This window comes from Staurois parvus, unplaced genomic scaffold, assembly GCF_062004578.1.
Source record: "Staurois parvus isolate SC_StPar_1 unplaced genomic scaffold, SC_StPar_1.0 ptg000503l, whole genome shotgun sequence".
Classification (NCBI taxonomy): domain Eukaryota; kingdom Metazoa; phylum Chordata; class Amphibia; order Anura; family Ranidae; genus Staurois; species Staurois parvus.
This window is the reverse complement of record NW_028318299.1, coordinates 1,222,802-1,235,897: the sequence shown is the minus strand read 5'-3', so window position 1 is coordinate 1,235,897 and position 13,096 is coordinate 1,222,802. Positions and strand designations below refer to the sequence as shown.

Here is a 13,096-nt window from a genome sequence, read left to right as displayed (position 1 = left end):
GACCCTTTTTTTGGTCCGCACTAGAATCACACCTATGCGATCTGATTCTGCACATCGCACTGCGGTTTGTGGACTGATTTTGGGGAGATGTTAACTTAACATACACACCCGCAGCGGTTCGCATGAACGGGGTGCGATTCTGATGCGGTACGGAATTCGCACAGATACCGCATCAGTGTGAACCCGGGCTAAAGGTTGTTTGATAGAAGGGCTAGTTTGGGTGGAAGTGGTTTTAGTGATGGCAACGCCAAAGTAAACAAAAAGCAACAACATGCAACATACACAGGCAATGAGATTGTGAGACATAAGCAATGAGATTGTGAGACGTAAGCAATGAGATTGTGAGACGTAAGCAATGAGATTGTGAGACGTAAGCAATGAGATTGTGAGACGTAAGCAATGAGATTGTGAGACATAAGCAATGAGATTGTGCAGATCCCATGGGCTGGCAGGTGCATCTTTTTTATTATACTTTAGAAAATTGCATTAAGTTTATTACTATTATTTATTATTTTTATTAAAAATAAATAACAAAATAATAGAAAATTAAATGAAGTGCAGTACAGTACAGTATATTCATTGAAATCCTCACACCACACCAGCCCATTGTGAATTTATATCTTTGCTGGGATCGTACCATGCTGGGAGTGCGTGTGATTATTATTATTATTATTCTTCATACACTTTACTCCTCTCCCTCACCAGGCTGGAGCTGACATCCTACAATTGCAGAGACTATGCTCTGCTAGCAGCCAATCTAAGATGCCCATAGTCATGTGATCACTGCGATCCTCCAACAAGGTGACCACAGTTATTGTTTGTCTCTAAAACAATAAAGAGTGATGAAATACTGAACCGTGAACCAGTCATACATTTGGTGAAAATCAGGAGAAATATTTTGGTGTCACTACAGCAGGATAGTAGGAAAGCTCTATAAAAACGTATATTTTGCCTTTTCATAATATTACATTCTTGTTTCATTCATAATGTTAAATGAATTGTATTTATTGCACACATTTAATAAATAGAACCTTTTAAAAAATGAATCCTCCTTTAGCCCTGATGAAGGGGCATGTTGAAGCCCTCCTGAAATGTGTTGGCTTTTATGATATGAGGATGTTATTATTCTATTTCAGAATATGTGAAAGTAAATCATTCTGGATTTACAATGAACAACATGGAGCTCCAATCTTTTTTTCTGGGGAATTGCAAAAACAAAAACAGAGTGCGCCACAACCTAGCGCATCACCTCAATAGTGATTTTATTAATGATAAAAGGAGTAGATGTATACTCACAAACAGCACAAATGTAAACGCATATCAAACTCCATAAGGAGCGTGAGAACGTCTGGCCTTTTGGATGAATCCCAAGTGCGCGAAGACCTTCCAAAAATACTGACGCGTTTCAAGGGTGATCCCCTCTTCATCAGAGCCAATGAATTAACCCAAAACACTTGCTTATGGGAGTCCTATCTTCATGACTAAGCATGTCGGGGTGCAACATGTTGAGGAGGAGCGATCCCTGGGTGGGGACATTCTATAGGTTGCTTGTGGCCGAATAAAGCTTTTGTGAGGAGGAGACATCATCAGTGGATTGTTTGTATCGCTCCTCTATAATCCTGCTACATTTCCAGCTTTCTGGCTGAATTGGTCCACAATTTGTATATTTTGAGGTTTGGTGCTGACTCTCTAACCACGCCGACCAAGGAGTCATCCACAAGCACCATCATGGTGAACACCGCTCCACCCCTAGTGACTTTTTGTTTCTGATCTGTAACAATGCTGAGAAACTAAACTTCTTTCCATATTCTGTGGATTAGTGTAAGGGTCCAAATGAACACTGAAAAATCGACTTCTTCTCCCAATCAGTCCAATGACATGGGGGTTCTCATTGGTACTTGCTGGTTGGGTCCACTGGCTGCGTCTTCCTGTTTGGTGGAAACTACAGAAGAGGAAAACAGAAAAGTTCCATTAACTATGAAGAAGAATAAAGAGAAACCATTTGGCTTGTATTTTCAGTCCTTATCTGAACTAAGTCTTGATGACGATTTGGGTTACTGAAACTGGCAAAATGTCCTCTGCGCATGGATCCAGGTCATGTTTATTTGCTACAATTATGTGGCACCAAAATATTATGAAGCATTTTAAGTCCAGGTGCTAGAATGAATAGACCATTGCTGTTAACACGCATACACTCAAGACATGTATGAGCATGCATGTGCAAACATATTAGCGTGCATACTAAGCAGAGTGTGTGTAGGCGCATGTGCATGCTCAGCACTGGTATTGGCACCAAACAGCCTATTTACACTGCAGTGTGACATGGACGGATTGTTGAGTGGTCTTCAGCTAGTCCCTGATTTAACTGTGACCTGACCTGCCTATGTATGACCTGACCTGCCTATGTATGACCTGACCATGTATGCCCTGGCCTGCCTATGTAGGACCTGACTATGTAGGACCTGACCATGTATGCCCTGGCCTGCCTATGTAGGACCTGACCTGCCTATGTAGGACCTGACCATGTAGGCCCTGGCCTGCCTATGTAGGACCTGACCTGCCTATGTATGACCTGATCATGTAGGACCTGACCTGCCTATGTATGACCTGACTTGCCTATGTATGACCTGACTTGCCTATGTATGACCTGACTTGCCTATGTATGACCTGACTTGCCTTTGACCCGTGTTTGGATTCCTGTCTACATGTTGTGACCATGACTAGTGTTTGGACTCTGTATTCTGCTTCCTGATTTAGTAATGCACTGCCTGGCTGTGAACTGACCCTGCTTTGTACCCTGACTCTACCTCTGTCTAATATTTCTGTACCTCTCCAACCCACTGTGTACTGACCCTGGTTTGTATAATGACTCTGCCTTGTCATAAATTTAGGCAAAAATGTATCCTGCTCCGTGTCTTTGCTAAAAAAACAATCCCAATTTGTGTACATTAATTGGTTTACGTGAAAGTTACAGCGTCTACAAATGGCGGTATATATACAGGGATTTCTTGTTAATTTTTACTAGTAATGGCGGCGATCAGCGACTTATAGTGGGACTGCGACGGGCATTATGACACTGGAACTGACTTGGTGTCACTGACATCCCCAGTGACACCAATACAGTGATCACTGCTAAAAAAAAAAAAAAGCACTGACACTGTACTAATGGCACTGGGCAGGAAGGGGTTAACATGAGGGGCGATGACAGGGTTAACTGTCTGCTGGGTGTGCCTTACTAGGGGGCAGGGGGGTGTGCTTCACTGTAATCACACTGCTCTGGATGGCTGTGCTGTGCAGTGTGCTGGAGCTGACAGTGAGGAGGACTGTTAGTAAACAAAACAGTTCTCCTCCCCACCGGAGATCCTCAGCAATCACCGGGCGCCGGTGTGTAATCACTGGCCAGGACAGGGTGATTGACAGCCACCCCCTACCCAGAAATACTAAATCACGTAGCACCCCTGTAGCAGTATTTCTTTTATAGGGCGGTCAGGAAGCGGTTACATTGAAATTGTTCCCTCTGCTACCATACAAGAAAAATGTGGATATTGTCACATGGACTGTTGTGATCGACTGTTGAAAGCTGTGTACTAACTATCAGATTATGGTACAATCCCTCCGAAAGCGATTTTTGTCATCCCATTTTCTGATCGTGTGTACGGGGCATTAGCCTAACTGTAAATTTTGGGAACAGGCAAAACAAAGAGGGGTAGAACAGTTTCATGAAGATAAAGTCCCAGGTGGGATTTGAGCCAAGAATCTGGACCTCTGGGGCAAGAGCGCTACTTTTCTCTATTTCCTTTCTCTTGTTTTCTCACCTTTCCCTTGCTTTTACCTCTCTCTCATTTTTTCTATCGCTCACTCCTTTTCCTCTCTATTTTTCCGACCACAGCAGGCTTTTCCAATCCTTTTACTCCAGAGGAATCCTTAAGATATTTTTCAGGCCTCGGGGAACCCCTACTAATACCGATTCATCAGAGATCGGTGGGAAAAATGCCTTCTATATTGGTGGCTAGTGGGAAGAATCCAACCCTTACGATTTTGGTCAGAATGACACTCTTACAAGTAGATAAAAAGATAATTGGTGCCATGCTACTGGATCTGCCAAGTGACATTTTCCCAAGAACAATGCAGACACCATCAAATGGGAGGTCAATCAGCCACAGCTCAAGGAACCCCTGGACACCTATGGAGGAACCCTGGTTGAGAATGACTGATCTACAGTATTCATTTATTCGGATGACTTCATGTCATAAACCGATGAAAGCCATTGGCTGTCTATTTACCTGGAAGGGTTTACTCTTCTTTGCTGCTCTTCTGCCTGTGTGAGAAATAAAATAAGTGAAAGGATGAAAGCAGAATTTAATTACATCATTGAATACATTTTCTCCCGTAGAGGTGAAAGCAGAGGCTGTAATAATACATTTGCCGGATAGGCCGCAGAGCTGATACCCGATGGGTTTCTGTTATTTGCGCATATTGGAATTATTCGGTTCTGCCAGACATCTGGCGAGATTCACAATTTCCTGCTCTGGACCAGTTCAGCATATTTTGAGGGCAAATACAATGGGCCGCACTTTCACAATCTTTCCAATAGCAATGAGTGAAGCTGTAGTCCTGAAGATGGGTTTGTCTCAGTTTTGTGAGGTCCCTTTATCGTCCCAGCAAGACTACCAGCAAGCCAGCTCCATAAGGCATGGTTTGACCAGTTTGGTATGGAGGATCTCAAGTGTCCTGCACAGAACCCTGACCTCAACCCTACTGAACACCTTTGGGAGGAATCAGAATACCAATTGTGAGCCAGGTCTTCCCATCTAACATCTGTACCTGATCTCAAAAATGGCCACAAAGTCTTACAGACACCCTCCAAAATCTTGTATAAAGTCTTCCCAGAGGAGTGGACGATGGTATAGCTGCAAAGGGAGGCCAACTCCATAATAATGGTCATGTTGGTGGGTAGGATGACAAGTCCATATTGATGCCCATGGGAAAGTGGACAGCTCAATATTAATGGCCATGGGAGAGGGAGCAAGTCTATATTAAAAGCCATGGGAGAGAGAGCAACTCCTTATTAATGGCCATGGGGAAGTGGCCATCTCCATATTAATGGCCATTGGAGAGGTGGCAGCTCCATATTAATGGCCATTGGAGAGGGGGCATCTCCATATTAATGGCCATTGGAGAGGTGGCAGCTACATATTAATGGCCATTGGAGAGGGGGCAGCTACATATTAATTGCCGTGGGAGAGGGGGCAAGTCTATATTAAAAGCCAGGGGGGAGAGGGCAAATCCTTATTAATGGCCATGAGAAAGGGAGCAAGTCTATATTAATGTCAATGGGGAAGTTGACATCTCCATATTAATGGCCATTGGAGAAAGGGCAGCTTCATATTATTGGCCTTTGGGGAAATATTGGGATTTCCATCAAGCTCATATTGTGGTGATGGTCAGGGGTTCACAAACCAATGGCTATATACACTGCACAAAAAAAATGAAAGGAAGACTCTGAAAACCCATCAGATCTCAATGGGGAGAAATATCCGGCTGGATCTCTATACTGACATAGACGGGGTAATGTGTTAGGAACGTAAGGATGTCCCATTGTTTGATGGAAATTAAAATGATCAAGCTACAGAGGACTGAATTCAAAAACACCCCGAAAATCAAGGTGAAAAAATGATGCAGCAGGCGAGTCCATTTTGCTGTATTATCATTGCAGCAACTCAGAATGGTCCTCAGTAGTCTGTGTGGCCCCCACGTGCTTGTATGCATGCCTGACAACATCGGGGGAGGCTCCTAATGAGACCACGGATGGTGTCCTGGGGGATTTCCTCCCAGATCTGGACCAGGGCATCACTGAGCTCCTGGACAGTCTGAGGTGCAACCTGGAGGCGTCAGATGGACTGAAACATGACATCCCAGAGGTGTTCTATCGGATTTAGGTCAGGCGAGCGTGGGGGCCATTCAATGGTATCAATTCCTTCATCCTCCCAGAACTGCCTGCATACCCTCACCACAATGTTAGGGCATGCTCCTAATGAGACCACGGATGGTGTCCTGGGGGATTTCCTCCCAGATCTGGACCAGGGCATCACTGAGCTCCTGGACAGTCTTGAGGTGCAACCTGGGGGTGTCAGGTGGACTGAAACATGACATCCCAGAGGTGTTCTATCGGATTTAGGTCAGGCGAGCGTGGGGGCCATTCACTGGTATCAATTCCTTCATCCTCCAGGAACCGCCTGCATACTCTCACCACAACGTTAGGGCACGCTGCTAATGAGACCATGGATGGTGTCCTGGGGTATCATTTAATTTTTTTGAGCAGTGTATAATATGTACTTTTTCATGTTACCTGTTTTAATTGCATTCTTTAAATCTTTCAGTTTTTTTGCCGCTTCTCCTTGGACCATTCCCTTCCCATCGATATGATTTTTATCTGCCGTGGAGAAGAGGAATAAATTGCATGCGTGTTTCTGAAGGTCTTCTTGTGCTGTTTGAATTCTGGTTTTCTCCTGGTCACTGCTGTCCTCCAGATCGTCTATCACAACCACAACCTTTTTCCTACCTTTAAAGAAAGAAAAGAGTTTTCTTTATTCAGTTACACTTGGTGAGTTCTTTGGACCTTTTACCCGTCTACTAGAGAATGTTTTGCTACCAAACACATGATTTCCATGGCGAGTGAAGTTTAATGTAGAAAAATCTAAATATATGCACTTGAGGGCTAAAAACATGCCTGCATCTGGTGGAGTCAACGTTGGAGAAGGATCTGGATGTTCTGGTAGGCCAATGATGCCAAGTCATAGTTAAATCTTCCTATATTTATCTTCTAACCTTCAAACCGATCCAATTTCTTCACTAGTAAACCAGTAAAAGGAATATTTTAGACCTCTTCCTATTGTTGGGGGATGGGGCAAAGTCTAGAACTCACTTGGGATAAATATTTAAAATCTGCCAAGCCAGCCTATCCTCTGCTCTACCGTACATCCCGTACAGGCAAGCCGGAATACTGACAGGTCTGCAGAAGACCTGCATGGCACCCGCAAGCTGCTGATGACTGGTGCAATGCTTTACAGGCTCCCAAAACAAATGCACATTTTTTTAACTGCAAAAAAAGCGCATTTATTATTTTTTGGCAAAAAGTGAACGTATCCTTTAAATCTAATCCATAACACAAGACTCACCCAGCTTGTCATGGAGATACCTCAGCTCCTCGTCGTACAGAGAGTCGGTGACGTTGGTGACATTTATCCTCCCCCGTTTCTTGGTGTGGTACAGGATGGCGAAGTCATGGCCGGGGGCCACTTTATAGAAGTCGTTAGCATTGTTGGATATGTAGACGGGATGGACGACCACCTTCGTGTGATGAAACATCCAGTTCTCCAGAAGATCTTGTAGCCATCGGTAGTTCTCCTCGCTGTCCCTGGAGCAGATCGCCAAAGAAATATTTCGACTCAACAGCTATAGAGACAAAAGTCAGATCCATTGTTTTATAACCCACCAGAGCAGAAATCTACCGGGAAGACAGAAGTTGCCCTTTACCCCACAGATACCCAAATCACACCTCGTTTTAGTCAGTGTGGGCGATCCTTGCTTCAATCTCATTGGAATCTGTTATCTCTATGAGGTGGAGGTTTAAAGAAATGACTGTCATCCATAGAAACTGAAAGTAAACGTGTTCTGTGTGAATGGAGCAAAATCGAATGTTCTCAGGCTGTATTCTCTGCAGATTGAATGTTAAGACTCATTCACACCAGCGTACTGATCCTCACACCCGTCAGACCCTCATTCACACCAGTGTACTGATCATCACACCCGTCAGACCTTCATTCACATCAGCAAACTGATCCTCACACCCGTCAGACCTTCATTCACATCAGCAAATTGATCCTCACACCCGTCAGACCTTTATTCACATCAGCAAACTGATCCTCACACCCGTCAGACCCTCATTCACACCAGTGTACTGATCCTCACACCCGTCAGACCCTCATTCACACCAGTGTACTGGTCCTCACACCCGTCAGACCCTCATTCACACCACCGTACTGATCATCACACACATCACACCCTCATTCACACCAGCGTACTGATCCTCACACCCGTCAGACCCTCATTCACACCAGCAAACTGATCGCACCCATCAGACCCTCATTCACACCAGGTAACTGATCCTCACACCCGTCAGACCCTCATTCACACCAGTGTACTGATCCTCACACCCGTCAGACCCTCATTCACACCATCGTACTGATCCTAACACCCGCCAGACCCTCATTGACACCAGCGTGCTGATCCTCACACCCGTCAGACCCTCATTCACACCATCGTACTGATCCTAACACCCACCAGACCCTCATTCACACCAGTGTATTGATCCTCACACCCGTCAGACCCTCATTCACACCAGAGTACTGATCCTCACACCCGTCAGACCCTCATTCACACCATCGTACTGATCCTAACACCCACCAGACCCTCATTCACACCAGCGTACTGATCCTCACACCCGTCAGACCCCCATTCACACCATCTTACTGATCCTCACACCCATCAGACCCTCATTCACACCAGTGTACTGATCCTCACACCCTTCAGACCCTCATTCACACCAGTGTACTGATCCTCACACCCGCCAGACCCTCATTCACACCAGCGTACTGATCCTCACACCCATCAGACCCTCATTCACACCATCGTACTGATCCTCACACCCGTCAGACCCTCATTCACACCATCGTACTGATCCTCACACCCGTCAGACCCTCATTCACACCATCGTACTGATCCTCACACCCGTCAGACCCACATTCACACCAGCGTACTGATCCTCACACCCGTCAGACCCACATTCACACCAGTGTACTGATCCTAACACCCGTCAGACCCACATTCACACCAGCGTACTGATCCTCACACCCATCAGACCCTCATTCAGACCATCGTACTGATCCTCACACCCATCAGACCCTCATTCACACCAGTGTACTGATCCTCACACCCGTCAGACCCTCATTCACACCAACGTACTGATCCTCACACCCGTCAGACCCTCATTCACACCAGTGTACTGATCCTCACACCCGTCAGACCCTCATTCACACCAACGTACTGATCCTCACACCCGTCAGACCCTCATTCACACCAGCGTACTGATCCTCACACCCGTCAGACCCTCATTCACACCAGTGTACTGATCCTCACACCCATCAGACCCTCATTCAGACCAGTGTACTGATCCTCACACCCGTCAGACCCTCATTCAGACCATCGTACTGATCCTCACACCCGTCAGACCCTCATTCACACCATCGTGCTGATCCTCACACCCATCAGACCCTCATTCACACCATCGTGCTGATACCCACACCCATTTTTCACACCCGTGTAGGATGTACAGGTGTCCCGGGAAGCCACATGCAGGCAATCTGGTCAGTTTAGTGACAGGCGGCTGGCTGTGCAGATTTGCACCCGTGGGGGGGGGGGGGCGGATGCACAGACCAGAACGCCGTCTATGAGACATACATTACCATGGATGCGGCACGGCACACTTTATACAAGTGGCAGGCAGAACCACCAACAATGAGACAGACAGCGCCCCTACCAGGATGCATCCGTCTACTGCAGGCCATGCGTGGGATTCCCCCCCCCCCCCCCAAATCATGGGCAACCAGGAGGTGACAGATTGTCTCCCAGACACATGTCAAAAGCAATTCACTGCAGATCGCTGTTCAAAGCTGTCAAAAAGGCAGCTGCCAGTGTGAATGGGGGCTACACCAGGTGTGCTGCTATCTGGACACTGGGACTGCTGGGATTTGTAGTTCTGTATTGGCTGTGTGCTGCTCTCTGGTCACTGGGACTGCTGGGACTTGTAGTTCTGTATTGCCTGTGCTGCTCTCTGGACACTGGGACTGCTGGGACTTGTAGTTCTGTATTGCCTGTGTGCTGCTATCTGGTCACTGGGACTGCTGGGACTTGTAGTTCTGTATTGGCTGTGTGCTGCTATCTGGTCACTGGGACTGCTGGAACTTGTAGTTCTGTATGTGCTGCTCTGTGTACACTGGGACTGCTGGGACTTGTAGTTCTGTATTGCCTGTGCTGCTCTCTGTACACTAGGACTGCTGGGACTTGTAGTTCTGTATTGGCTGTGCTGCTCTGGACACTGGGACTGCTGGGACTTGTAGTTCTGTATGTGCTGCTCTCTGGACACTGGGACTGCTGGGACTTGTAGTTCTGTATTGCCTGTGTGCTGCTATCTGGTCACTGGGACTGCTGGGACTTGTAGTTCTGTATGTGCTGCTCTGTGTACACTGGGACTGCTGGGACTTGTAGTTCTGTATTGCCTGTGCTGCTCTCTGGACACTGGGACTGCTGGGACTTGTAGTTCTGTATGTGCTGCTCTCTGGACACTGGGACTGCTGGGACTTGTAGTACTGTATTGCCTGTGCTGCTCTCTGGACACTGGGACTGCTGGGTACATCTGCACATGTGCAATAATGGTGGAGCCCTGGGAAGGGGGGGGAGCCACCTGGGAGGCGGGCTCTGCGTTAAGCTGGACATACACTAATAGATTGTCGTTGTGATGAAAGTTCGATGAGTGGACGAATGTCGTGTGAATGTAATCCAAGCTTTCAGTTGCCCTTAGTATGTGATTGTGGAATGAAGGATATTCCGGGTACAGCCCACACACTGTGAGATTCCTTCGTTCTCGGAGAGTTCCCCTCCCTACTCCCAGGAACAGTCCCACCATGGAGGGTCCAAGTGACCCCATTACTGTCGGAGATCGAAGGAACGTTCTTCAAATTATAAAACTTTGAAGGAAATTCTAGGCATGATGGGACTTGTAGTTTCGCAACAGCTGGAGGGTCGCCAGTTTGACACCCCTCTAGGTGATCGGCCTTCTTCCTTTATTACCGCCCCCCCAGTGATACGTACCCCACCCATCCCGCGATCCCCTCTCCTCCGTCACCACGCGCTCTCCTCCGTCACCCCGCGCTCTCCTCCTCTCTCCGGTTTGTTGTCTCCGGTCTCTATGGCGGTGATCCTGGTTCAGAGGACGGCGGCTGCAATACCACATCCACCATGACACCAGTAGGGGGCCCCGCTGTGTGGATTAACCTCTTCATCTCCAGCAAGAGAGCGATTCCTCCATCCACACTACAAGCCGATCGATCGATCATCGCAACATAGCACAGCGACAGAACACGGGGACACCCAATCCACGGACACCAAAGATACAAAACTGGGAATGTGACATTCACCCAACATTCTCCACACGGGAATCTCCCCAACCAGTCCATACATGAGCTTTATAGAACAGAGATTTGTCAGTAATGTCCAGAGAGAAGCACAGACAATACAGAACTACAAGTCCCAGCAGTCCCAGTGTACAGAGAGCAGCACACAGCCAATACAGAACTACAAGTCCCAGCAGTCCCAGTGTCCAGAGAGAAGCACAGGCGATACAGAACTACAAGTCCCAGCAGTCCCAGTGTACAGAGAGCAGCACACAGGCAATATAGAACTACAAGTCCCAGCAGTCCCAGTGTACAGAGAGCAGCACAGACAATACAGAACTACAAGTCCCAGCAGTCCCAGTGTCCAGAGAGCAGCACAGACAATACAGAACTACAAGTCCCAGCAGTCCCAGTGTCCAGAGAGCAGCACAGACAATACAGAACTACAAGTCCCAGCAGTCCCAGTGTCCAGAGAGCAGCACAGACAATACAGAACTACAAGTCCCAGCAGTCCCAGTGTACAGAGAGAAGCACACAGGCAATATAGAACTACAAGTCCCAGCAGTCCCAGCGTCCAGAGAGAAGCACAGACAATACAGAACTACAAGTCCCAGCAGTCCCAGTGTCCAGAGAGCAGCACACAGGCAATACAGAACTACAAGTCCCAACAGTCCCAGTGTCCAGAGAGCAGCACACAGGCAATACAGAACTACAAGTCCCAGCAGTCCCAGTGTACAGAGAGCAGCACAGGCAATACAGAACTACAAGTCCCAGCACTCCCAGTATCCAGAGAGCAGCACACAGGCAATACAGAACTACAAGTCCCAACAGTCCCAGTGTCCAGAGAGCAGCACACAGGCAATACAGAACTACAAGTCCCAGCAGTCCCAGTGTCCAGAGAGCAGCACACAGGCAATATAGAACTACAAGTCCCAGCAGTCCCAGTGTACAGAGAGAAGCACAGACAATACAGAACTACAAGTCCCAGCAGTCCCAGTGTCCAGAGAGAAGCACAGGCAATACAGAACTACAAGTCCCAGCAGTCCCAGTGTACAGAGAGCAGCACAGGCAATACAGAACTACAAGTCCCAGCAGTCCCAGTGTCCAGAGAGAAGCACAGACAATACAGAACTACAAGTCCCAGCAGTCCCAGTGTCCAGAGAGCAGCACACAGCCAATACAGAACTACAAGTCCCAGCAGTCCCAGTGTCCAGAGAGCAGCACAGACAATACAGAACTACAAGTCCCAGCAGTCCCAGTGTCCAGAGAGCAGCACACAGGCAATACAGAACTACAAGTCCCAGCAGTCCCAGTGTCCAGAGAGCAGCACACAGGCAATATAGAACTACAAGTCCCAGCAGTCCCAGTGTACAGAGAGCAGCACAGGCAATACAGAACTACAAGTCCCAGCAGTCCCAGTGTACAGAGAGAAGCACAGACAATACAGAACTACAAGTCCCAGCACTCCCAGTATCCAGAGAGAAGCACACAGGCAATACAGAACTACAAGTCCCAACAGTCCCAGTGTCCAGAGAGCAGCACACAGGCTATACAGAACTACAAGTCCCAGCAGTCCCAGTGTACAGAGAGCAGCACACAGGCAATATAGAACTACAAGTCCCAGCAGTCCCAGTGTACAGAGAGAAGCACAGACAATACAGAACTACAAGTCCCAGCAGTCCCAGTGTACAGAGAGCAGCACAGGCAATACAGAACTACAAGTCCCAGCAGTCCCAGTGTACAGAGAGCAGCACACAGGCAATATAGAACTACAAGTCCCAGCAGTCCCAGTGTACAGAGAGAAGCACAGACAATACAGAACTACAAGTCCCAGCAGTCCCAGTGTACAGAGAGAAGCACAGACA

General features: G+C 47.5%; 1 protein-coding gene across 1 annotated transcript in view; it reads right to left on the bottom strand.

The window, feature by feature from the left end:
• Positions 1-11,081, bottom strand: part of LOC149451972 (uncharacterized) — a 78,635-nt gene extending 67,554 nt beyond the window's left edge. The window contains exons 1-4 of the mRNA XM_089689872.1: positions 10,930-11,081; positions 7,179-7,455; positions 6,350-6,562; positions 4,284-4,318 (exon numbers count right to left, since the gene is read on the bottom strand). Of these exons, the coding sequence (XP_089545998.1) occupies positions 4,284-4,318; positions 6,350-6,562; positions 7,179-7,455; positions 10,930-10,938 (534 nt within the window). The 5' untranslated portion in view covers positions 10,939-11,081. The remainder of the gene's footprint in view (positions 1-4,283; positions 4,319-6,349; positions 6,563-7,178; positions 7,456-10,929) is intronic.
• Between the last annotated feature and the right edge of the window lie 2,015 nt (positions 11,082-13,096).